At 38.2% G+C, this 27920-nt stretch overlaps 2 protein-coding genes and 1 long non-coding RNA gene across 12 annotated transcripts in view; 2 read left to right on the forward strand and 1 right to left on the reverse strand.

Annotated features, from left to right (window-relative positions):
• The window catches only part of LOC124181389, a 32911-nt gene extending 29735 nt beyond the window's left edge, over positions 1 to 3176 (forward strand). For both annotated transcript variants that reach the window (XM_046567918.1, XM_046567920.1), the window contains exons 23-24: positions 42 to 1778; positions 2816 to 3176. In XM_046567918.1, the coding sequence (XP_046423874.1) occupies positions 42 to 1778; positions 2816 to 3091 (2013 nt within the window). In that variant the 3' untranslated portion in view covers positions 3092 to 3176. The remainder of the gene's footprint in view (positions 1 to 41; positions 1779 to 2815) is intronic.
• A 9-nt stretch (positions 3177 to 3185) lies between these two features.
• Positions 3186 to 27920, reverse strand: part of LOC124181390 (NGFI-A-binding protein homolog) — a 36899-nt gene continuing 12164 nt past the window's right edge. The window contains exons 2-11 of one of the 9 annotated variants that reach the window (XM_046567921.1): positions 17878 to 17979; positions 17331 to 17468; positions 16527 to 16813; positions 15603 to 15815; positions 14905 to 15155; positions 14149 to 14254; positions 7634 to 7683; positions 5887 to 5992; positions 5081 to 5131; positions 3186 to 4802 (exon numbers count right to left, since the gene is read on the reverse strand). In XM_046567921.1, coding sequence (XP_046423877.1) covers positions 4659 to 4802; positions 5081 to 5131; positions 5887 to 5992; positions 7634 to 7683; positions 14149 to 14254; positions 14905 to 15155; positions 15603 to 15815; positions 16527 to 16813; positions 17331 to 17468; positions 17878 to 17979 — 1448 coding nt within the window. In that variant the 3' untranslated portion in view covers positions 3186 to 4658. Of the gene's footprint in view, positions 4803 to 5080; positions 5132 to 5886; positions 5993 to 7633; positions 7738 to 8736; positions 11277 to 14148; positions 14255 to 14904; positions 15156 to 15602; positions 15816 to 16526; positions 16814 to 17330; positions 17469 to 17877; positions 17980 to 27920 lie in introns of those variants that run through there. The other 8 variants (XR_006870443.1, XR_006870444.1, XR_006870442.1 and 5 more) reach the window with 8 other exon arrangements.
• Positions 3903 to 19850, forward strand: LOC124181395. The gene is made up of 4 exons (XR_006870450.1): positions 3903 to 3943; positions 5893 to 6074; positions 17333 to 17476; positions 17610 to 19850. It is a non-coding gene; the product is annotated as an uncharacterized LOC124181395 (long non-coding RNA).

The following is a 27920-nucleotide window of genomic DNA, read 5'->3' on the forward strand; positions in this document are numbered from 1 at the left end:
GCCTATCACACGTGTTGCTAACAAATCAACTGATATTTCAGGCGATAAGAGAAGAGGAGCGTAAAAAGAACATAATCAGTTCTGTAGCGAATTCACAAACGCCTGATGATTTGACGATATACATTCGCCAACCGTACTGTGCGCCCACGAAAACATCGACATCTGCAGAAACGAGCGATCACTTTGAACAGTTGCAGAGCCAGCAGAGTCAGAAAAAGAACACGAAGCCTGGAGGAAAGAACAACACGTCAACAGACGATCAAATAAGTGACAAAATTGAGATTGATTCGGATAATATTGAGACACCCCCGGCGACGAGGCGAGTGTTTAGCCCTCCTCGAGAAGTAAAACCAGTGGAGAAAGAGCCGTGCCGCAGAGAGCGGTGCAGCAGTTCATTGCAGGCGCGAGAATCGAAGGTTCCACAGTTGAAGATAACGAATCCGCCCGTAGATCAGGGGAACGGTCACTTCGATCGGTATTCGGCGACGCGAAGGACGCGAAGATACAAGAAGAACCAGGACGCGATTCTTCACAAGGAGAACAAGCCGGAAATCGAGTCGCCAACGAACGAGGTGCCTCAAGAAAAGCCGCAGAGGCCGAGGTCGCTGTTGTTAACGTCCGAGGACCAAAAGACCGAAGACTCAGACCCGCTGCTACGCATATGGCAGAGCAGATTGCAGCAACGAAGCGCGGGGAAAAAGGACGAAATTAACACGGCTCTGAAGGAAATAACCAAGTCCGGAGAGGACCTGCAGCATCTTGCGCGGACTCCATCGAATAACGTGCAGTCGCAGAGGGCCAGCCTTCGCGGAAGTCTGGTCATGCAACCGGCGCCGATAATCCCGGTAACGAACACCGTGCTGAGCCCCGTGATGCAGGAGACCCGGCCACGCGAGCCTTCGGTGATGGTGGTCGATCAGGCGAGGGCCATTCCGAACCGAGAACGCAACAGAAGCATGATAGACCCGAGCCAAGTGAAGGAGGCGTTGCGCGTAAGCGCTGAAGCCTGTCTGACGACGAACGAAGATAACAAAATCCAAATAAACGAACCAAAGCAGACATCGATGTTTAAGACTAAGTTTATTCCGGACATAAGCGTCACCTCGAACCCGGTCAGCAAGGCCAAGGTGGAGCAGGAGTTCAACGACGAAGGTTTCGAGGAGACGCAAAGTCTCGTTTCCGAGACGCTTAGCCAGGGTACTTCGTCCGGTGGTAATTACGAAACAGACGCTCAGGATTCGGCGCACAATTCATTGCCGCCCAAGATACAGCGTGGCAACGACGAGACCGACGACAGGAACGTCGGCTCCAAGGCCAAGGCCGTCAAACAGGCATCAAAGCTCCAGTCGTACGCCCAGCGGACTGCCTCTATGAAGCCCAGAGCCGAAAAGACCAGGTATCCGCCAAAACGAACGGGGAGTCTCGAGCGGGCAGAGACACCGAAAATAAAGAACTCCAGGAACGAGGTAGAACGATCCAGCTCGAGGAGCAGCCTCCGCAGCTCGAGGAGCTCCCTCAACAGCTCGACGTCGGTCAACACCGTTCGCAACATGGCTCCCAGCCATCACCAACTCGGTGGATACACTTCGGCTATTCGGGCTCTAACTACGGATCTTCGAAAAAGCCCATCCATGTCTCCGGTTTCACCGGTTCACAACAACGGTGTAAGGAAATACACAAATCAGAGGACTGGAACGAGCAGGATTCCGGCTAGTCGGAGCAGCAGCAGTGGCAGCAGCATCGGCCCTGCTGTACGGAGTGTTCCGAAGCCCGCATTGGTAAGGCTGATTCACAAAATAAGTATTCGAATAAAATAATTATGCTGCATTTAGCGTGCCATGGCGTTTCACCTTTTAGGGCAAACTGCGGCTCTCTACTGAAAATGATCATGTCTTGAATCATATGATGTTATTACCGAAATAAACGTGTAATTTATTATATGATTTTTGATCTAGTATATTTGATGATTCCTGCTTTTGTAATTTATTACGTGATTTTTTATACATTTTTCTCGAATTTACAGCATAAATAATATAATAAATTATACGTTGATTTCGGTCATAACATTTTATGATTTATCAGATGAACATTTTCGGTAGGGCAAGTATGTAATTGAATTGCAGTTATTTGATTTATAACTGTAGAGAACCTAGAAACCGTCACTTCATGATTCATTTTCCTCTCCTCCATTTATATACACCATTAATAAAAATGTAGGGTGTTCGGTTTTGTTTCGAATTGACGCAGAAACAACTGATCCAATTTTGACCAACCTTGACTTAGTTTGTAGTACAAACTCACAAAAGTGGCCTGCAATTTGTTTTAAAAATTTACGCCTCAGAGGATGCAACGTTAATTTCACTCACATAACACGAGATCGCTTGCCTGACGACTGTGATCGTAGTCTTCACTACTATACATGAAATTGCTTGTTAGGACTGCGGTTATTCAAAAACTGTTGGGCCGTTTTCCAAAATTTTTTCTCTCGGTTAATCCATTAGTACTATTTGACTGTAATTCATACCTTATTTTATGTGATCAAGCTTTTCGAGTTATTCTTTTTACACATAATTTAATGTTTTTATTGATATCGGTTTTCTCTTTCAAATGTACCTACTTATTTTTATTCTCAGAATAATAAGCTTATTATATTTACGATTTACGTTAGTTACAAAAATCCAACTATTTTATTCGATAGCAGAGATTTATTAAATATTGAAGGATTTGACAAAATTTGAAATAACTTCAATTACACTTTAAATTATGGTGGGTTTAGACAGTATTAATTAAAATAAAAATGTGAATAAATTCGTAGGTGAGTGCGTCGGATTCTTCGAAGGGAAGTAACTTCAGAAATCGGCCGGTGGTAACATCTCGCAGCAGCAGCAGCAGCAGCAGTATAGAGCCTCATTCCCAGCAGCAAAGTCGCTTAACTCCTGAAAGGCTTGCGGGAACTGGTCGAAGCCGATTACTGCAGCCTCGAGCTAGTAACATCGTGCAAAGTCATAGTTTCATGCGGCCGACAGCCGCTAGCGTTAACAAAGGCTCCATATCAAATCTTCCCAAAAGTATAAGAAGCATGGCTAAGTAGTTGAAGCAAATTTATTATACTTCGACGATGAAAATGTATATTCATTATATTATACGTATAAGTACGTTTAATTTGACGTGAATAGTATTTCATTTGTTTTTCTTTCTTTTTTTTTTATTTTATTTTTTTTTTTTTTGTTTGCAAAATGCATTTCTTTTGTACATGTATTTGACAATAATACGGATATTCGTCGTTACTGCACCAACGTGATGAGTCGGAATAGTCATAAGAAAATATAGGCATATACCTACATGCATGTTTAGCTATAGGAATATTATATATAAGTGAACAAAAATAGAAAACTTAACAATTATTCTATATGCATGTTATATAGATAAATTCACAAATGAACATAACACGAGCATACATAATTTAACATAAAAATATATATATTTTGAGATATTTAATTAGAATATATATATATAATGTATAATGCATATGTATTTATCGAAATAATAATTTTTAACTTCGTTTTCAACTTTGTTAATACAATCCGAGTGATTCTCGTCATCATAGTCAGTGAATAAAGTACAGCGAACTGTACAAGGTAAATCTTAATCACGGGTTTCTATATTATCATCGGAGCCTTAAACGGTGAAAATACGAACGCTATTTGCGATTTTCGTTTATTTCTGAAATGTGAATAATTTCTTCACGCATTGATTCAAACGAATATAAGGATCGCATGTGGATAGTGCGCGGTTAGACAGAATGTAGCGTGAACGTTGCAAACCGTTGAAGTGTTCAAATCTCAGAGCGATCGATAATAATCGACGCTGCCGCGTGACTTGGAGAATCGTCAGTTCGGTTGTCCTCACTTCTCATCGGACCGCCGGGCAATAAACACGCGAGGTAGGTACCTGAATTTGGCAACGTACGAGTGTTTGCGAATACGTAGAATTTGGTCGGAATGAGTGTGAGGTATTGGAATTTAATAAATAGATGCTACCATGACGGAAAGTAGGAATAAAGGAAGGGAGGGAGGATGCCGGAAACGTACGTATCAACTATACTTATGATCAAACAAACAAAAGTGCATTCTGGAATCATGTAAACATCCGCCATTTTGATTTCGTATTTCCGAATTGGTATCCAATTAACTCAGCGACTTAAAAAACTCGAAACAGGTTAAAATTCTTAGCCATTAACTCGATCGTGTACATACAAATGATGTTATAACACTGTCAGACAAAATTGGCTTGTTTCTGAAGAAATAACTTACTCATAAATGAAAACACTTTTGCTCAGACATAGCAATGCTGAAATCCTCAGAAATATATGTTTAGAATTTCTGTTATAATTAGTGGCATTGGATCTGTGGGACAATGGAAATTTCTTGGATACTGATGTTGCAACAAAATCCATTCAATTCGTTTATCATACTTTTGTATATAGAATCGAATGAAATCAGATTTTCAACTTTGCAATGCCACAGCAATTCAGCATATGAAAAATTTCAATTATACGTAAATTTTAATAAAACTAGATAACAGAGTATAACGCATATACATAGAAAATAAAAAATAAAATAACAATAACCATATGTGAATGACATTTTATAATATTATCACGACTCAGATTTTTCATCTGCGGTTTCTTCTTTTATTTGAAGTTGAGGCGCACATTCCATAGAGTTCATGTGAACTGGTGGTGACATCCTAAGAGCTGGATTAGCCACAGCTATTATGTCATCGCCCCGCGATGCGATCACCTAGCAATAAAATTTCGGGAATCACGTCAATTATCCAAACCTCACAACAATTTTTTCTTGGACTCGATCGGTGGATTTTACAGAGTTTGAAGATGTCAATGAATAAAAATGAAACTTGGACGTTTGCTTATAACGACGATGAGGGTGGTAGAAAATAGAGTTGTTTTTGTATACCTATTTCTTATAAAGTTGTTAGCGATGTTTGTTTGCAGTTTATTTTGACTTATTTACTGGAATATCGAGTAAGGTGCAATACCAAAAGCATATATTATGCATACCTTCAAGTTGAAGTCATTCTCTTCGTTACTATTATCAGCATCTCCCTCATCCTAGAAAAAATAAGTTGAAAATTTACATTAACCTTCAGTATGATCAACTAACAAAACGCTGAAAGTCATTTAGCATTAAGAAATCCGCCACAAAATGTTTCATTCTAATTGACAATGAGATGTATGTGGTATTAAGTCATTAGGACAATTAAGTCAGCAAGATTCACGACGTCATCGATGAATCTCATGCATTTTGACCTCCTGAGTACAAATTTCTTTGTAGTTTTTCGAATAAACATGTAATTCGATTTTGAATTGTTTTTTTTTTCTTTCATTGATCGAACGATGAAGAGCAAAAAAAAAATCTGAAAAACTACAGATAGCACGAGTACATCAACGAAAATATTTTAATCTCTTCTGCTTTTACCATATTTTGATATAAAATACGACCAAACGTCTGCATGTAGCTAAATCACTTTTAATTTTGTTCATCCTTGATTGATAATGTGTTTGAAATGCGTATTTTTGAAAAATCGCAAGCAAGGAAAGAGTTTTTTTGTTACAAGTTACTGAGAAATTTATATTCGAAAGGTCAGAATGTGATATCTATATAAATACTTTTCTTTTGAGGTGTTTACAGTTCCCGATGTCCGAATTTTTGCCGATTATGTTCTTCCGATGGTTAATCGGTAAAAAACTTTAGTAAAAAAACGTTTCAAAATTGTATAACTTGTTTCTTCTAGACCACCCGTACTAGAAATATAGCGTTTCGCATAATTAAAGGTTCAATAAAATGTGCTAAAAAGTAAACTTACTTGCAGAGATGGAGGTGCATCGTTAGAAAAGGAAAACTGAGTGTCCGAATCACTTGCGTCTGGACTTGCATTGAATACGCCGTTACTCTTCCTGTGCCAAACGGGACTGAAACATCACAATTGACCGCGCATTAAACATCACATCTGGAGTATAATGGATATGGAACTTCAAATAGAGCTGATTGATGGTAAGTGCAAGCTGTTTTATGTACGAAATAATTGCTATATTATATAGGACATGTCACGTGAACTATGTATTGATATATTTTGACACCCTAATCAGAGAAGTAACGAATTCGAAGCTTTCGTTTTGCATTTATAACCCAAGATTACAGTTTCGGACTAGAAGAAACTGTAACCTTCGGACTTAGACGGTATACAGATTTACAAGTTGCGAAATATATACACAATTACAGAGTTTTCGGGATTTTGGGCTCCCAAGTGCATTTTTACACTTAAAAATATTGACCCGTTAAATAGGGTGATAAAAAATGAATCAAATAGTTTTTTTTTTATTTTCGTGGTGCATTGTTTAATAAACACATAATATATAACGATGTTTCATAATGTACCATAGGTCTATACAATTCATTATTATAAGATTATTTCAAATCGTGGGTCTATGTGATAACTCGCCTGTTCAACGTCGCAAAACTTCTGATTCGTTTGCTTAAGCCTACAAATCAAATTCGTACACACTTCACGCCACAATATATTATGTTGCAAATATTTTTTTAGTATTAGGAGTTTGGTTCATTTCTTCATTCACTTATTCGATGATTCACTTCTTCAACTGACAATCAGAGTTGAATACAAGTCCGACAAATCGATTGAATCACGTCTGAACAACACTGTGATATATTTTGTTTTGTGTTGGAAAAACGCGAGCTATATTTTCAGTGATTTAAAATCGTATAATAGTAATAATATTAATAATAATATGGTAATAACTGGAACAAAAAATCCCCACGTAGTTCTTCTGAACTTATTTACTTACCTAATTTTGAATCAATCGAATGGTAATTTCGAATCTGGATAGCGTAAATTTTGTCGAAACTGACGTATCCACGGATCGCTAAACATTAGTAGAAGTCTAAAGCTTGTTTTCACTTTCAATGTCTTAACATCGTTTCGGCTAAGGCCAATACGACGACACGGTAACGATCAAAATTATGGGTATATTCACTAGGGTTTCAATGTTTTCACATTTAACTCGCACTGTGATTACAGTCACCGACATCGACATGTTTACACAATCAGTGTATTACACGTTCACATGGTTCTCCGCAAATAATGGCCTGAATTTACTGCCTGTATAATTCCAAATGACTTTCGAAACGACTTGACGTAACTATTTTCATTATGATTTAGGTAAATACGATTTCGAACGATCACAGAAGTGACTAGAAAACGTTTCGAGCGATTTTTGATAACTTCACGTTTGTTGCTGTAACTGTTGCTGTATAGAGTGTCAGGTGGATAATGTATTGAAAGCTGAAACAATGGTTTACTCTAACATCCTCTATTCTTATTTATATTGTCGGACGTTAGATGTAATTGTCGCCGGATTCAGAATACAAAAACGTATGTAACTTGGTCTAATTGGTAACGCGATGATGAGAGCTGAAGTGTAGAAAAGTAATTTTATTCGTTTCTTATGATGGCAGTTTTTTTTTTTTCGCGAACTTGTTATTCAGGGACCGCTAAAGAGATACGCTATTCTATATTCAAAAACCGAAATAGTCACCTTGATGATCTGTGCCGCTTCGTCGTTGAGTTGCTAACGTCCAGCATTGCCTGCAACACCAAAACTGCTATAGGCAATCAAAGTTACCAATATGGATGGCCCACCTAGAAAAACACATTGGTGTATCCGAGAACAAATATGTTGCGAATTTCGGACCTACTAGGCGGGGGTTGAGTTATTGTTATATACAAAGACAGCGTGATGTAGCTTTCACAGAACTTAGGCTGCAGAAATAAAACGACGAATTGCACAAATCGGTTAATTTAAGTAGAATTAGAACAAGCCGTTTGAAAAGTGACTAAAATACCAACTTTTTAAGACAGCATAGCAGAGAATAATGGCAAGTGTTATTTATCGCTATAATCTTATAAGCAGGCTAGTTATTCTAAATTTTTAAGGCTATTACAACGTGAAACATCCAACTAATTACTTGGTACTTCATCACCTGATTATCGATCTGACACTTTGTTATTTTGAACGATTCAAGTCGACTAATTCATATTTTAAAAATCGAGGAAATCGCGGTTTCATTTCGCAGTTACATGACAGATGGAAAAATCAACCATAAGGATCGACCGAAGAAAATCGTTAGCGATGTAAATGAGTAACAATAATCATGAAGAGAGTCACGATTATTTCCACTGTTTTCAAATATCATATATCATGTATAGTATTAAAGTTCGAAACCAAATTTTGAATGTTCGTATGTTCGGATGTTCAAAAAGTGACGTCACCCAAAATTTTTTTCTTACGTCATCGATCTATACAGACGAAAATCAGCTAGCCGAATTCCTCAGTCCGGAAACAACCGCGCAGTAGAGCGGACGTATGAGAATCGCGCTCCGCAGATTTCGAGTACCGGGTTCTCTACCTCCTGGATCCTGCGCTCCAGGTCTGCTACCTGATGAAACTCGACCTCTAGGACAACCGCTCCGTAGTTTTGGCTGTCCAGGTCTTTTACCTTGTGGATTTCGACCTCCAGGACTAGCGCTCCGTAGTTACTGCATTCGAGGTCCGCTAAATGACGAAACTCGACTAGACGGACTAGCGGATTAACATTTATTACCCATTGAACAATCCTCAATCCAATCCAAACAATCTGGTAAATCTCGTATCATCTGGTGAAACACTGACAACGAGTAAGCGAGCCCATGAGCGCAAAATCCAGCTACACTATAGGCATCCGACCCAGAGCGAACTTTAGCGAGCGAGGGTTTTAAAGCTAGTTAAAACTAAAATTTAATTCCTACCAAAACTTCCTCTGCATGATAGTCGCAGAATTTCTTTTCCTGCAAAAAAATTGTCACCTATTCGGTGTGCGAATAGATGTAAAGACTGTAAGTACCGGTCGCCGATTAGTTGTAAACTAAACGAGTTTCAGAAAGCCTGAGTCTACGGTCACGATGCCGATACATATTTTGACTGGTTCCCGTGGAAAGATTGTTGACGCCACTATATTTTTGAAGACGAGTTACGCCCCGCAGTTTGGTACCTCGAATCCAATAATTCGGGAGAGAATTGGAGTTGGATAAACTGTAGAGAAAGGGAAAAGTAAAATAAAAATAGGTGAAACAATTGTTCCGTCAACGGGTATCAAAGAAAACAAGCCTAAGTAATGTGACCCACTATTGGTTCTAGTCCTAGTCGATTGCAATGCAGATGGAAAGATATTGCGATGAAAAAAAAAGATCAGTATCCTCGCGCTATATCTCCAGTCTTGTCATGGAAGATAGATTGAGACAAACAGGACAAAAACCGAATCGTTCGTGTATCGTAAAAAAGTTTCCGTTTGTCGTGCAGAAAGTACGGACAAAAAGAGGAATACGAAAAAGTGACCAACAAAAAATTACCTCGAAAAAGGCTCCTGATATATACGAGTCCTCGATTGTACATATCTACACGTATGTTATTGTCTGCTGCAAGCCGAACGGTCCATGATATAATACCTGAAGGTTCGCCAAATAACAAACAAGTTATTGTTGTTTATGCAACTGATATATTATTTCAACAGTTACAGCAATGGTAACAATAACAAGATTATAGTAACAAAACGGATTTAGTATGATCGACAAAATGATGCACGTTTTACATATTTATAATTCAAAATCGAGTATTTTCATGTCACATGAAAACATGAGTACTATCGTCAGATATAAAAATAAAGTCAATATCGGTTAGTTGTAAAGCGTGATGTCGAATCAATAGATGAACCTCTTCGCTTACGTTGAATAACTACAGACTATAGATGAAAAGTCAGTTCTCAATTCACGTAAAACTTTCCTCGAATTTTTGCTACCGTAGTCATATTCGAATGGTTTGTTTTGTCGAATGACCATCGTGAAACGTTGCCGTGCAGCTGGATTTGAAATTGAGGGAAAAAGATCTGAAATTGAAATACCGAAGACGGTGACATCGTTGGTTATTCGTTTTACATAGCGTAAATAGAGAGATAAAATCATTCGTGTGTAAAACTACATTAAATTGTCCGTAATTACTTGTTCGAAGAGGTACATGATGCAGAACGTCTAGGCCCGGTAGTTCTTCTTCAAGTGGTAAACACAATTATCTGTGGCAATCAAATTGTGACATTATAACTGGAGTGCGCTGTGATTTTGCCGTTATATTTATGGTCCCGTGATACGGACAATTATATTGCGGGTCTTACCCACTGTTGTTTGAGTATCACTATCCAAAAACCCGAAGCCTCGCCGATCCATGAGTTGCTAAGAATTGGGATTGCATGACTTGCAAAGGCGGTTTGCGGGGCAATCCAATCGCTGACACATTCTCAGGTAGAATTCTGGACTCTACGTAGAATTTGAAATTCTGGCTTCACCTACAATGCGTTGGTACGTATCTCGTTAGTTGTTTCACTTTGGTTTATAGATAATTATTCTTCAGTCTAAGAGAAATATTATACCAATTTTTCATCCCTACAGTAACCGTCGTACATAATAATCTATCAGAATACAGTTCGTGATTACAAATTATTTGAAGAAATGTCGCGTTGTCGTTTCGTCAATACGTCGATCGTGGAACAATACATGTCAATTAAATTCTGTCCTCCTGAAGTCAAGGTGCACACCGTAAAAGAAAGTCACGTGAAGTCGTTTGGCGTCCCTTGATTTGAAACGGTATATTTCGATAAACGTAGATAAATTTACACACGTACTAATTCGACACTGACCGTTCCAGTTGCAGAAGAAATTCTGGTTTACGTAACGTAAAAGTGTCGGATTACCTGAGAGGTATCAGGCACGACTGAATTCTGTTTTCCACGATCCTTGTGCGTATCTTGAGGCTGCGTTAAGACATGATCAGCATGTATTCTGTGTACGATTCGCCCAGAAAAACGGTTAATCCTTTAATAAGATTCCTTATGCCCGAGACGGACGTTCCTCGCAATCATTACTTTTACTATCATTCTGCGGGAAAGCATTGCCGCATCCCAGTTGCGTCCACGTGTCTTGCTATTCCAGGTTTTTCACTCGTCAACGAGCCAAGAATGACGTAAATTATCACGGAATCCGAAAATCCCATTTCCGTACTTGTTACAGCTGCTTTCCTGGTGATGTTCCGCCTTCGGCGGCGTTAAAATGCAGGACGTGGTTCGATTTTTTCCGTCTACCCTTAGCGTGTAAACCTGAAGGAATTAATATGCAGGAGAATTTTTCACGCGATTTTCAAAGGGTAGAATTATGTACGCCTCACCGTGTTTTCCTCCGTTTCAATTTTCAAATATTACGGAGTACTGGCTTCCTTTTTATACACATGCGAAAAACCAATTCCCGTTACACAAAACACACTGTATGTATAAACTTCCCATTTCAAAACCGAACACAGCGAAGTACCCCTGATCTAATCATATGTACACTATTATACCCATGAAACAGGTCAATTTCAACTCTCCAGTCTTAACACACTTTGAGTAAAAAAAAAAAAATAATCAGAAAAAAATATGTCACGAAATCTACGCACGTATTTAATAAAGCCAATCGGATTTACAAAATCCTCACCCACGTATACAGAACAATGCGAAAAACGTACCAACACTAATTAGCAATCTTTTGCCAATCGAAGTACTTAAATATCATAGCAATTCTGTGTAGAATTTTCACAACGTGTTGTAAGATTATATGGGAGTTTGTAACACGATTCTTTTTGATCCAGTTCGACCATGAATGAATTAATATCACCCATAAAAATGTCAAAATTCATGAGCACAGTTTTGGAGAAAATAGATAATTCACAGTAAAATAGTTATTGTTCATGCCGGTAGAACTTTCTACTAAAATAGGGTTTACTATCGGAAAAGTAGTGCCAAGCGCACAGAAAATTTTAGGAATGTTTAGTATCAAGGGGAAAAAAAATAAAAAACAAAGGTTACAAAATTAAGAGAAATGATGTTCAATGCTTGTAGAAAAATTATTCGTAAGACATTTTGTGCTGTTTGAATCCTCACTCACTTACTAACAGCGTCGAGTTGCAACGTGATATACCGGATTATAGACAGTTTTCAGCGAGTTGATTTATAAAACAATCGTATCAGAAATTACAAACAAGCGATAGTTGGAAATGCTTCGATGATCATGGTGAACAAATATTCAGATCCGGATCTACAAATTTTTATAACGAGACGCATTTTTTAAAAATAAAACAATGTTCCAAAAATAGTATGTTTAATCCGCTTATTTAGCTTAGCTTGTGAAATTTTTGACACGAATTTTTTTGCCCAATTGAAAATGCGAGACACGTTTTTTCCTGACTTTTAAACGTGGCTCGCCCCTCAAAACTACCATACAAATGTAAACGCGGCAACTCTAATGATCTACACAATATTTTATAGCACTGGCACTTTTACGGATTCAGAAAAATAAATTATAAAAAAGAAAACCAATCAGTAAGTATTTCAAACCACGAGGAAATACAAACTATCTTTTCGATGTTGAAAGACGTTGAATAAATGTAAAATTAAAGTGAACGTTCAAAAATTAATAAATTACCTTCACAGCTTGTTTAGTATGAGTTCGCAATTCTTTATCATCTCTAGAATTATACTTGTAAAGTATCCGCATCCATCAGAAGTTATTATCGCGTTTAATTCAATTCCCGACTTTTGCATGATTACAGTCAACTTCTTAAGTGAAAGAATTGCACCTGATGAAAAAATTTACCTCACATAGTTTAGTTTTTCCAAGATTCCCGCCTCGAATAAGCCCGTAAAGGCATTTTATTACACGTGTCGAAATCTCATGTCAGGATTTGTGGTGTATGATTATCTCGTGTAACTCCTGCAGTTGCCACTGGTTTATAAAGATTACAATCTATAGACCAGTGGCAGGTAAACAAACTGTTATGATACTACATAAAATCGACATTTCAAGATATCTCTCGCTATGAGTAACACGCAGCTTTCAACGGTCGTTCAAACCGTAGAAGCTACTAACAATAAGCAATTTTCGAAAGAATTGAAAGGAAAACATGCACCAAAAACCACAACGATGCGAAGATTGAAATGCAGATGAGAGTATGCTAAACAACCAAGAAAAACAATTCCGGGCACCTCGCACCGCTATCAAATTTTTTGTAAAAACATGCACCTATTCTACCACGTATCTCGTAAACATAAAGTGTAGTTTATTTTTGATACGCGATTGTTTTCAAATGTTTCGATTCGTTTCTTTGTCTTCTTCTTTCCGACTAACTAACAAGTAAATAACAAGCGAGGTCGGTGAACGTGACTGCTGCGATATGTAATAAATAAAAATGGTATTCACTTGTTTTCTACTTTTGTTGTTTTTTTTTGCGACCAATTAATTCGTCGTTAAACTGCTTACTGACTACTTCAATGACGATAACCATTAACCTTCGAGGACAATGTTTTCCTCACGATCCTGTTCTTCGTTCGCTGGTACTGTAATGTAATGCGTGCGGCGTGCAAATGTATGAAATGCGTGTGTGGATCACGTATACAAGAAACAGAGCGCACGTATCTGTACTGCGAAAAATAAGCATGATGTTCGCAAAAGTACATCTTGGAGTACAAGGAGTATCCGGAATTCATAAACAGGTAAAAGACCGCGGGATTTGGAATTCACTAGGGATGTGCGTTTGATCGAACAATCTAGATTTCGATTAGTGGTTTTTCAATCGATCGCGTACTCGATCAATCGAAATTTCGATTAATTATTTCTTCGATGATCAATCGTTCTTCCGATTAATCGATTTGTCGGCTCTCGCAGCGAATCGTTGGTCGAGCCATCGATGAATCGTAATGATCTATAATATCTAACCTGCACCAATGGGTTAGTAAGGTATTTCGTATCAAGGAAGTGCGGACGAATAAAGCGGAAATAAAACAAATATGATAGCATACTTAACCTTTGATTCGGTCCGAAGCGGTATGGAGGGTGTGAGTCATTATTAATGTGCATATGGCTGGGTTAGTTAAGCATGCTACAGGAGCGATGCACGAGTGATCAGAGTGATCATTTTATCAGATGGGGAGAGCTAACCTGCGTGGAATCCTCACTCTCACCCTCTAGATCGAGACGATACCGTTTCACCCTGTCACCGTCACCCGCGTCCTCGCCGTTCTCTCGCGGTCTCATCATCGAGATGCTGAAAATGATTTCGTTCTCAGGGTCTTGCATTATCGTTAGTATTTCTCCCAAGTCTGGGTTTTCGAAACTTTCCTTAACTAAACAATTGTAGAGGGTGTATAAAAACGGGCGGAAACTCTTAAATAACTCGAATAGGTAACGGTTCCACGAAAAATAACGATTTTAAAAATAACGAAGGCTCAAGACGATGTTTTTTAAATGGATCCTTGAATTTTTTAAAATGGTAACCATCCTTTTTCATAGCAAGTTCGAATTTAGAACAATTCGTTGCTTTCCGGTGTATATGATGTTGCATTTTGGGTTTGGGCCCAATTGGCCCGGATCAATTCTTTTCTCTAATCAAAAACGCCCATCAATCGATACAAATAAATCTATAAATGATGTATACTGATTAGATGAAATTATATACACAAAATTGTGATCTAATTAGATCTCTTAGATCTTTTTCTAGAATAGAAACTTTTAGCAAAAACGTTTTTTACTCAAGTTAATTAGGGGTTCCGTTCTTTTGGATACACATATACACCCAGTGCAATAAACACCTATACTCATGAGTAATGAAAATTGTTCTTCGCGTGAAAAAAACTAGTCGCAGGTACGTGTAACGCAAGAACGAGGCGGCATGTTAAGTCGGTTAACGTTACTCACTATTGACTCTTTGAGTAATGGTATCCAGAATCCCTAACGACTTGACGGGCGAGTGGAAAAAGTTCGTCTCTTCTTGTGAGAAGCGCAGGTACAAATTTGCAGATCTGGGCTGCTGCCTCGTTGACCGAAACTTCGTGTAGCGTCAAAGGTTTCTCCGGTTTACGCTTGCAATCGAACCTTCCGTATATCGCCGCGTATTTTCGGATTTCATCCATACGACGAGGGTCATTTTCCGACATCGCCATTACCATCTGGAACACCGATTTCAATATTAGTGTTCACTTTGTTACGGATTTGCGAGAACATCGAAATCGCAGCGAAACAATCAGTCCCAGGAAGCTGAGCGCATGCGCCAAAGTTTTCGTCTTCTTAAACACGCTGACCAACTCTGTTTGGTTAGGACTCTGCACAAACTATCAATACGGACAAGCATTTCGAGGTTATGCTGATTTGATGGCAGGCCGTTATATTTTGGACACCTCGAATACTCAATGCAACGTAACGTCGAGACGCCTATGAATTTTGATAGCTAGCGTCCAGTCGCAACTGAGTTGGTCAACCTGACAAGCAGTCAGAAAACTGGAAGCGAGTTGGATAAATCTACCAATGAAATCGCACGGTTTCGCGCACGCGCATTTGGATGTTCAGTTGCCTGCGACTTTCAAGGTACATTGGCCATATCCTACAACAAGACCGACCTCGAGGTTTTTACAGATCTTCTTCTTGATGTTGTGTGGCTTCGGGTCGAGCGGTGGCAAACTAACTGCCAGTCGTTCAGCTGCATCCGACAATCGTTGAACCTGGGATTGGAGAAGCGCGGGAACGGGCTGAGTTGGACTACCGGGAGCACCACTCGCACCCCCAGGACTCGACGTCGTGCCGCTTCCACAAGAGGACTCGCAAGTTCCTACCTGCGAAGTTCATCTCATAATTGCGAATCACTTGAAATCACATGCTAGCCTTGAAGAAATCGCACGGCCAGCGTTATAAAGCATGCGGGAAATCGTTGGAAGTCCTGCGGTAAATTATACTTAATGGTTTTAACAGAGGAGATGACCACTCGTCACTTTGTTTGGACAACATATCCGCAACATTTCAAGATTGTTCTATTTCAAAGGATTTTACAAGATTTCAAGGGATCTTATAAGAGCTAGCAAAATTTTCCAAGATTTTTTTAGATTCCGAAGGCTTCAGATATTTGATACATTTCGGTGATTTTACAAAATCTTGCAATGTGTTTAGAAGATTTCGCGGGGTTTAAATAAATCTCGTGAACGATATACACTAGGTTTCAAAGATGGTCTCAAAAACGCCTCGTTTTTAATTCATTAATATCATTCTATAGTGATTCTATCTTATCGGGTGATTTCATGTTCATTGATATCCAATGTTATTGGTAATTTCCAATGATATCAACACTTTCCTGCGCACATTTTCCATGATTCTATCTAATCCTCAAATCACTAGGAATTACCGGAGGTCGTCTTGAACGGTGAAAAATCATTGGAAATCAGAAACAACGCAAGCAATCAATGGGAATAGTTGGACAACAGTTTTAATATTTACTTGATTTTCAAATGAATAACCCTAAAATTTCAAATTTCATATGAAATTCGACGTACCTGTAAGACCCCAGGACTTTGGGCACTCGGATATGATACGGAAGCACTTGGGCTCGGTGTGTGTCGAAAGGTCGTCGAAGCCGTCGACGTGTTGGTACTGGGAGGTTGAACAACCGGACTGGAGCTTCGACACGGCAAAGGTGTGAGTGGTAAAAGCGGCCCGTTGTACGAGGATTGCGTTTGACTATGGGCAGGGAACTGCGCTCTCGGACTTATGCACGGAAAAGTCATCGGTATATTAGATTTGCTGTTAGGATTCGAGGGTATTACCGGCGTTTGAAACATTGCTGAAAAACAGACACATTTTTACTCCATATCTAAATTCAACACTCCTTCGCGCAGCATTCTGCTTCGATATGAGATGTGATGACGATGTAGCTCGAGGAGAAAATACTATTCAGTATCATAGAAAAATGCGAATTAAGAAGAACAGACGAATTCTTTGAGAATTCACTAGTTGGAGTTTGAAACAGTTGGGATTCTTTCTTTCATGTTGAAAAGTATAAACGAGAAGATGATTGAATGCGAATACAAAGGTCACTGTAAAATTTATCATGATGTATTCAACGCTGATAGCATTGAAACTTTGAAAAACCATCTTGCGTTAATTTTGAGTATAATATTTCTTCGCGTGATGACGAAAAATTTGAATGGCTGTAAATCGCTTCCTCTAAAATAGTGGAGTTCATAAGCCACGGGTTTTGTTAACAATTGAAAAGACGTTATTTTGTGAACCAGAAGCTAGTGTATAAATTGCCCGTTCTTCTTGCAGAGCCGAGAAGATTATTATTTGCTTCAACTTACAGGGATTGGTCAGCCACTCTTGGAGAGCCTTCTGCAGTCTTCTGACGTGAAGTGGCTTGCTGGCCATCCCCACAAGTGCCATAATTTCTAGAAATTCTTCTTCTCCAGCATCGCACAATTGCTGGACGTCATCGCCTCCTGTGCAAGTATAACAAAATGATTCTACTTATATACTTACCCAATTCCCTCGCGCACATTGGCACGATTTATTATATAATTCATGGCAGGGTAGCAAAAACTGCATGCAGTAATTCAGCAAGTGTATAATACACTTTGTAGGAAAAAAGTCTGAAATTAACGGAAACTGGAAAAAGCGATGAAACCCGCGAGTTCAATTTGCTACATCAACTTGGAAAGCTCACTGTAAGGCTACACAATCTATTACACGCTTGAAATATCAACGAAGCCACGTTTCTTGCTTGAAAAAAGAAAGAAAGAAAGGAAGAAGGGAAGAAGCGGTCGGTGTTACCCGGAGAAAAATTCTTTGCGCGCAATTTCTTCTTCTTTGTTATTTTTTTATACTTTTTAGCAAAAAAATATCACGTACCCATCTCTAACAGTGTGTCGTAGTATCCAAGGAGAGAAGCACGCTGCATGACGCGGTACAACTGAAGTTCGGCCTCGTTCTGCGGCACGGAAGTCTGCACGACTGGAATAGAATAACAATGACGAGTAAAACAAAAATAAATTATCTGTATTTGCCCAAACATAAGGATCGAAAACGACATTGCAAAATGTATCAGACGCGGTTCCCCGTCAATTTCTTTCTTAACTGTTTCTTGTCGTCGATGCTCGGTCAGGTTTTTATCTATACGCAATTGGCACGTGTTCGTTATACGTTTGCGTGTGTGAATGTACGGATACAACGTAGAAAAAAGTTGCCATTTTTTGCTCCGTACAGCAGGCAACTCCTCGTGATATAACCGCACGGATTTCTGATCGTCATTCTTTCAGAATCCACGACGGGTTCCAAACATTTTATATACGTGATATATCTCATCGATTTACGTGTAGATCGGAGAATCGAACTAATTTAACTCAACAACAGAGTGCCGTAATTAATGAATAAGCTAACCGCAGAAAAAAATTCTTGTAAGGCAAAAATTTGGGAGCATCTAGGTATGATCGTTTTTGTACCCTACCGCAAGTCGAGCAGTAATCATCGATAATTTATTGAACGAGCCATGGCGCCCACATGGTGCATCTCATTATTCCTGATCTACCGTACATTCGCTCTTTGCTAGATTTGACTAGCTCGCGAAGGCAATCGATGCTCTGTTGAACGTCGTTTGTCCCGACAAAAAAAAAAAAGAAGAAAAAAAAAGAGAAATAAATAATCAAAATAAGAATCTGACTTCAATTTGGAATTCTAAGTTTTCTGATTTTTCACAGTTCTCCATATTGAAAACGCATATTTTTGGAAACATTTTTTAGGGGATTATTTTCTCCGCAATTATATGATTACTGTTGGACGTTTTCAGATGTTAGTTATCGCTTACTTTGCTATCTGTGCAGTTGTTTGATTTTATCTCGAGAATTTAAAATACCAGTTGAAAATATCTATGAAACTATAATTTATACTGGCATTTCGTTCGGCTAAAAACCACAATTTATCAATTTCGTAATCAATCAATTTGATACCTTTGTGAACACTCAATCGGAGGAAATTTTCGAAAAGATCATATGCGTGAAGAAGCAATGAAATTTTGCTGATTAGACAATTTTTACAGGTTCTGAGTGTACTTTTCAAAAATTCAGAGCAACCCAGAAAAATATGCATAACTTTGAGAACAAGTTCTATAAATTTTTGAATATCTTTTTACGCGTCTTCGATGAAATTTTTAAATAATTCTTTCTAGCTGTTTCTACATCAAAATTAGAGCATTTCCAGAGATATTCAGAGAATATGAGAAAAGTTACATCGTATATAATTACATGCCGGTTAGGGTGGAGGTATGATTATTTTCCTCAACATATGTTTTCCAGAAATCATTGAAAGCAACTTTAATAACGGAATTTGGGAAGAAAGCTTATCGACTAGATTTTTTCGGTATGTAATAATGATCGTCTATAAGCTCGAACAGCTAAATAATATACGTGCATGATACAGAGAAAGAGTGCGTCAAGTTCATGTAATATGAAGAAAGCAACGTTGTTTGATTGAGATAATCATATCATCTGCTTGAAAAAAAGTCGTTGGAACAATAATTCGATTTATTGAGTAAAACTTACACGTTTATCTGCATCGATAAAACATTTCTTTCATCATATTTGATAATTTCTACAAATTCTTTTTTGTGTTAATATCACTGAAAAAAATGTAGGGACCTAAAATACAATATTATATAACGACCGTGCTAATTTTTATTGTGAACATGGCTGAGGTTATAATAGTTTGCTTTACGATTAAATTTGGTTAAATTCGGTGTAAAAAAAAAAAAAAAAAAAACAGTTCTTACGACTATAAAATATTTCAGGACCGTCTGCTCGGTATTTTGTGCATAATAAATAAACTGAACACTACGTTTTTTTCAACGTATATGTATTTTCCTGTAAAATTGCAGAATATTCACGAAATACGACAAAGGGAGCTTTTTCTCTCGCCACCGGTTGAAAAAGCGTTGGATATATATTATATACATGTATTGTGTGCACGTATGCAATTGGAGAAATAAATATTACCGATGCGTGTGTAGGTGAGCGCGCGAGCATGCAGCTCATGGTTTGTATAGGTAATCCGACTAGTTTCTTGCAAATTTCGTGGAACGAGTGAAAAAAGTAGCATGCGGCGGCGTGCACACTCGTACCGCGTATAAATTAATACCATGGTGGAAAAAACTAGCCGTCGGTCTTATTACGAGCCAGTCAGTCCGGAGCGGCGCGGGTCTCACGCTATATACTCTCGTCGGCGCCCAGGTATCTCCTCGAGGAGGGATCGTCCGGGTCCGATGCAGGGTTGAATTATCGTCAGGATCGAAAAAGAGAATCGCACGGATATCACTTCGAATATGTAGCTGGTGAGAAGTCACGTGGAATTGTCGAAAGACCACCGAAAACCGGTAAAATATTTGAAATCGGTGTACGATACGTAACTGTAACAATTTAAGGGGATGTCGTAGTCAGTCTTTACCGACTGAGTAAAATTTAACTTATTTTTACAATTTTCTTGGAGCCCACGCATCGGTTTTGTCAAAATACCGCAGTCAGCGTAATACTAGATCCACACGTAGTAGGCTTTGATAATTGTCAGAATAATTGACATTTCACTCGGTCGGTAAAAACTGATTACAGCAACATCTGAAGGAGGTTGGTTGGCTAAAAATCGATACTTTTTATTAATTTTATTACGACATGAGTATTTATCAAATTATTATATTCGTAAGCCACGAAGATCTCCTCAAAATGCTGGATCAAAAGGTATTCGAATTATAAAAGAAGCTCACATATCGATGATGCGTTTCAAATCACTTCAAATTGGCTAAATGTCTAGTAAATGTGTTCGGTTTCATTCCACAATGGCTTATTTCGGCGAGGAACCTTATTTATTACAAATTTGTTTATTCACATCTTTTTCTTCAACGGTCGATTCAACATTAGCCTCTGTTGATCAAAACCAACATCAGTGCGATCTTAAATAACGATGCCAATGTGATTTGAAAAAAAAAAGTATTGTAGTAGTTAATTGCAGAGAATATTTTTCTGAACGACGCGAGTCATCGCAGAGTAAAATCGTACAAATATACTAGATTTTTAACAATTGCAGTAGGATTTGAAACGAAAATACTGACATTTGAGCTCTTAAAATTTAAATTGTTTTCAAATCGATTTTTTGTTTTTCTGCAAAAAAAAATTAACGAAAGAGTATCAATTCCTAACTCATGTCACACTTGACTGAGCAACCCTTCGATGCCAAATTCAAATTGAAGGCTAACAAACAAATGAACGAACCCTCAAAAATGTCAATTTCCTCGATTCAACAAGTAGTGACAAAAATACGGTCATTCTGTACATCTGTGTTATGAATAAACGTTATTTCGTAAATAATATACTAATTAATCAAATCTATCGTGAGCTAATTCTGAATCGCGGTGGCGCCTCAGCTGGTAATACACATGTATAGGTATACCTGCGAGCGATTGAAAAAGGGAAGGTTTACGAGCCTCGGTGCACTCGCGTCGTAAAAGTCAGGTATAAATGAGTCCCGGGTAACGAGTACTACTCGGACTCCATTTTTCACTCGAACGTCAATCAGTTAATGATTAACCTTGCCGACAGCTTAATCGAGCGTGATTTGTGAAATAATGAAAGTTAAGGAGAAATTGTCTCAAGTGCCTGCATTAAACTTGCCTTGTTCTTCATTTCCCACGTGTTTTTTGATTTTTATTACGTAAACAGACATCCACCTCGAACGCTTTCCCAACAATTTAACAGTGGTATAAGTGAAATGTAACTACACTTGTCCAAATTTTAAAATTCTACAAAATTGATTTTGGCGTTTTTGAAAATTCGATATCGCGATTCCTCTATTATTCTCCAATCTTTCCTCATCTTCACGTCCACCAAATTATATATATATATATGGGTGTAACGTGTAACGTATAGGAATGCGCGTACGGTCACCTCTTCCATTTTCATTCCCGTATTGTCGCTGGTTTTTCCCCCTTTTCTTTTATTTCGTTTCGTTTTTCTCCTCGCCGCTCGCCGTCCCGGTCCCTCTCTAAATGGCAGTTTCTTTGGTTGGTCGAAAGGCACTTCTTCTCTCTACGAAGCGCATCGGTGTATGACGACGAGGTCCCTGCATCCACGCTCGGCTAGGGAGGTAAAGGAGGATGGAAGAGGGTCTGGGGTTGTGGTTAGCGTCCCTGGGCAGGGGGCAGGCAATATGTGCCGCCACCGGCCGGTCATTTACATAACGACTTTTTAGGTATAAAGAACTTTTTGTAAACGCGGGACGCGCGATGCGATGCGATGCCGAACTGAGCTGAGAACTCCTTAACGCACCGCTTCCACTCCGCGTCAATCTATTATATACATATTATCGAGATACGTACGTCGTACCTGTGCTGATGACGCGGTGATGCGAAAAAACGAAATCAAACTTTTGGAGAGACATTTGATTTTTTTTTAGTTGATAGAACAATCTGTACAGAAGCAAAATGGGTATAGTTACCGTTACAGTAACGATTTAAATATTTTTTTAATTACAAGAATCATGATCGTATAGGTCAGTATCATATTTTCCGCTTGCCGCAACGTTGAAACTGTTTGTTTAGCTTGCTATATTTTTTCGGTCGAATAAGACCTCGTAATATCAAATTATTTGTTAATAAATAATTAGTAGTACATACTAGATTTTGACAAAATTCATATATATTTTGTATCCGGAACCGTATATTTCGATTGTTGTAAAATATGAAAATAGTTAATGACTGTACATCGTAATCACACCTGGAATTTTTTTTCCGTGATGATACACGAGCATTCTTTTATGGCTTGAGGGTTACCGTTGTTCTTATTATTGTCATTACGTACGACATGAGCGTGTATACGTTGCTGGTAATGGAAAAATAAAAAGTACATTGGTAAATACTTTGCTGCCTGATCGTAGTACGTGACCTGCTTGACAAATTTTACTTATATAAGGTGCATTAGTATCCATCCAACATTTTTTGCTGCACCCTTAACTGCAGATATTCCGACCTGCTGTACTACAGCGGACGTTGATCTTCGATCCATGTCGAAATGAAGGATTTTTTTCCCTCTAGTTCAGCTGTCGTAAAAAGAATATGAAGAGTGAACTTGCTTCGGCATATAAGGAATACTTTTTTTTTTTTTAGAGATAGTATTTCATCGAAGGTATTATAATCAGAAATCTGCACCGCGAATAATCAGTACATGGATAATAATTGTTGTTTCTCGTAAAGTTAGAATCGCGTGTATTCAATCTGTATATAAATCTCCGATAAACATATCTGAAATTTATCAAAATATAGAAAAACTTTTCGGGGGTAAAAATTAAACCAACTGTCGAAATTCGAACCATCCAATTGCGAGCGCGTCAGAAACAAAGCAATTTTCTCAAGTTCGTGACATCAATTCGAAATGGAAGATTAGAACTTGAAAAAACGCGACGCGTTTCTCATCCTTTCTAAGAGGTTACTTTTTTTTGTGAAATTCGTCTTGAACAGAATTGAATATTTTTTTTAAAAGCAAATCTATTGAAAGAGAACGGCGAATAAAAAACTCACTGAATTTAAATAAATTTTTGATCAATTGTTCGTCAACATCAAAATAGCAAAACACGACAATATTTATACGCATATTATAGTTATTAGTTATACCGAGATACTACTTATTGTCGATTGTTGAATATCGGTAATTGCATTGATATTTGCAAGAAATTGAATGCATATGGTTATAGGAAAAACTGAAGGAAAATAAATAATATCATACATCATCGAGGTCTACTTCGACAATAAAAATTGAATCTACCTTACAGCAGTGACTGAGTTTTCAAGAATATAAATTCAACTTCGTAGCACCTGCAGAATTGAAAATATATCCCCCGGCGTTTCACCCGCGCACTTATTGAACCACCAATTATATTTATGACGTGCATACGAGTTGTGTGCCGAGCAAAGTGCGAAGTGTTTGAATAAAGAAGAGTGCATGCATACGGATGCTTCATCCTGGTATATACCGAGACATAAATGGGTTCCCGTGGTTATGACCGGTCCGAAAACAAAGAAATTACGTCGAGTACGTAATGTACGTACGCGTTGAGTAAAGGCGTGAAAAGACTCACCTCATCCCCGCGTACGTGCTAGAAGCCCGGTGTGTATGTATGCACACATTTATGCACGCCGCGTGGTTGGTATATCAAACGGTGAGAATCGGCAAAAGAATGCACGTGGAGGGATGAAAAAAGAGGGAATATAAATGGAAGCAATCGTCATAACTATAATAATATGTCTATGTGTTTTTATAATGCATCCTTGAGTTCGGAAGGGGAAAAAACAACGACTATAAAAAAGAAAGGAATAAAAAACATCGTTTCTAGAACTTCATGCACCGATGATATTTGCTCGTAGAATGCGCGTAGAATAAACTTTACCAGTAATTGCTGTAATATACTTGAGGAAACAGCGATGGAAATTTTATGATCATCGCAGGATGGATGAAAGATCTTTGGGTTATAATATATACGGGGCAAGGAATTCTATGTAATTATAATATACGTGAAGATCTACAGATTTATGGAAATAAGGAATCTGGTAAATTTTCAGTCGGATAAAAGAAAATTATTGACTATGGCAGGTTAGCTTCTGATTGATTCGAATTTTTTGATTCACAGAAAATTGATGCGAAATGCCACATCGCAGAGTTTTTGCAAACTGGGAGAATTTTTTCGAAAATATCGCATTTCCTAAAAGAAACAGAACGGTGTCGAATTGCCCGTGCAAAGAAATATGCATTACTCAATTTCTCGATGCTGTCAGGGTAATTGGAAAATTCGTTAGCCTCTGATATTTTTCTATCGAAACTCGGAATTCCTTGAGTTATGAAATGCGAAGAAACTGTTCAAAAATACGTTCATCGATGTTATTTTCACCAATGACGCCGGACACAAATTAAACATCTTTATTATGTAATAGCAATAAATCTAAACAAATTCAAGTAAATGATCAAGCTGAAGTGTGAATAATTTGGAAAAAGGTTTTTAACTCAGAACCTTCAAAATGATGAAGCGTCAGTGTTTTTCATCCAATTTTAATGTTTCTGGGCTTATTTTGTTAACCATAGTGATCTTAAAAAATCTTTTTGAAAAAAATAAATGAATAGGTAGTCACAGAGTGGATGAAAGTAGATTTTTGTAATTACGATACTACAATCGCAATGCAAGATTTCGTGAATGCCATTAGACTATAATTAGCGAGTATCTGGCCAGCGTGCAAAACGAGCCAGAAACATTAGAATCGGATAAAAATCACTGAATTTTATTCATTTGGAACATTCTAATGATAAAACGTTTATTTAAAATTGTTAGTATCTTAGCTTGCGTTACTTGAATTTGCACGTATACACTTCAATCACATACTAGAGATGTTATTTAATTCCCACTCTACACTATTGGACCAAACTAGAGTACTTTGAGATTTTCCAAACGTTTCTCTCTCTCTCTCTCTCTCTCAGCTCCCAATTGTCGATTCAGCCGTAAGTAGACGTTTTTTCTCTCCTCACAGGGGCAAGCTTAGCAGTCATATACATGGCCAAAAAAATTGGCGAGTATTAGAATAATCTACAACCAGTTTCGTCCGAGTGTTGGAAGTAGTCGTTTTCCGATGAACTAGGGCCATCATCGACGCGCAAAGAAGCTTCGCGGTACGGGATGGCATGGCATGGGATGGCATGGGATGGCATGGGATGGCAGCGTAGAGTCCAAGCAGTCGCTCGAATCCTGACAGCGGCTACCCGACGACTCAGTCCATCTGCTGTGTTTTGTTCGAGGGGGCAAAAACTCACCTAACCCTTCCTTGATTACAATACCGGCAAAAAACGAAATACTAACCGCTGCGAACGCGCTCTAAGAAACTAGACCTGTTTTTGTTATTGGCTGCGAACGTATAGAGCGAACCCATGCCAGGAGAACCTCGGGAGTTGGGAGACAACGGAAAGACGCAACGCAACGCCGGACTCGCTGACGTCCTCCGCTGGCAAGGATCCTCCAGGACTTTACCTCCACTTTCCCGCGTCACCAAAACGCGAGCGCTAATTGCGCCACCTGATAATTACCCTCGCTCTGTCGCCAATAGGTCTTTGACTAATTTCATTTTTTACCACAACCGAAACCGAAATTACAGTTCCCGTTATGAAAAATGGAAATTTAATCTGTACCTGTAGTACGCAGGATTCAAGATGTTCTTTTTATCGATACCTATTATTTAGCAGAAATTTCTTACAGTAAATTTGACGAATCAGATTTTTCTCAGTGATAATGTAGGTAAATGTTTATTTTTCCTCTCACAAGTCGTATTTATTGTTGACAAGGTTTGTCTGCATAACATAAAAAGTTTCTTCAAATTGGATTAAATCTGTATTTGCTAGGTGTGTGTACTTAAATTTAGTATATTGGTATTTGCTGTCTCCAGCACTCCATTTTTCTATTTCTATCCCTTCGGTTTTCAGGGTGTGTAGACGAAAGTCAACGAAGATTTTTCTCCCCTTTTTTATACATGGATAAATCGATGTTATACGTTCAGGTATAACAAGGTTTCCATTCATCAAAATCAGACAAACAGTACGATTCTGTTACGAAAAATGGGACGACATCTTCAAGGTTTTGTAATTTTTTATCTTCAATTAATGGTCTTTCTTCACTTTATAAAACACTGATGTATCACCAACTGTACGATTATACGTACGTGAAAATTTGGATCGAGGGTTTCGTATTTCATCTAATGTGTTTTGTAGCAATTTTTGCAGTTACGAAAATCTTTCCTGTTATATTGGATGTGGTAGGGTTTTTAGTTTCGAAAAACATTAGTTAAGAAAATAATATTGGTTAATTAACAGGGGAATGATCATAGAGTAATCATAGTAAAGTCCATGAAACGTTAATTTCTCCGACAAATCTTTAGTAGAAAATACTGGTCGTTGCAATTTTTGCTGATTTCAATTAATCGTCGATTATTCGCTCTTTAATGTATAAATAAATCACTTCAATTCATCATAGATAACAGCATTGTTTGAAGATAACGTACTGTCTATTAATTCAATTTCTTTATCAGAAACAGAGAAAGTGTGTGACCGGTCAGATAGAATCTTTCTGATAAAAGCCCAGAGATCAGTTAGCAAACTTTTTAAACTCCCACCACTTCCGAGTAAAAAATGGCGATCACCTGAACTTGGAAAAATTAAAAAACTTGGATAACTGGCTTTTCGACGCAATCTCTTTTCGTCAATTTATGTATCTTCCCGTATTTCTACGGCTAGAAGTTTCCATTGCTCGTATTTAAAATGAGAAAATGATCAACCTGTCGAGTCATGAAGATTGTGCCACGATCATTTCAAGCATCTCGCGATCAGGATATAGTATAATTGTGTATAAAACCTAGTACTGGAAGTTGGAAACTTCCACAGTAGCGGCAGGGTAGCATTTGGTGACGACAACGATGAGTGGCTGAAAGAAAAAAATTCTTTCATATATACCGTGCAGTAAGGATTCCGGAGCTTATCTTCAAGTCGTACATCACTCTCTGGACAGATTGAATTATAGCTACAAAAGAGGCAAATTTTTAGTGCCCATCCTCCTCATCTCCGCGATTTATACGCGGTATATAAAAAGCTAGCGGCATTGATTCTCCTCGTAATTAGTTCCCGTTATATGAATATTATATCAGGTAGTGTACGGTAATCGACGTTTGTCGGGTTCTCTCGTTTAAAATTCCATTCAATTCACTCACCAACGTTAATACAGAAATGTCCTTTTCAACCGTATTACTTCGTTTCGTGCAGATAAAATTCCTATCGATCAATCCATACCCAAATCGCAGTATTTATCGTAATCTCACGATTTCGTCAAAACCAATT

Source organism: Neodiprion fabricii, chromosome 4 (assembly GCF_021155785.1).
Source record: "Neodiprion fabricii isolate iyNeoFabr1 chromosome 4, iyNeoFabr1.1, whole genome shotgun sequence".
NCBI classification, from domain to species: Eukaryota; Metazoa; Arthropoda; class Insecta; order Hymenoptera; family Diprionidae; genus Neodiprion; species Neodiprion fabricii.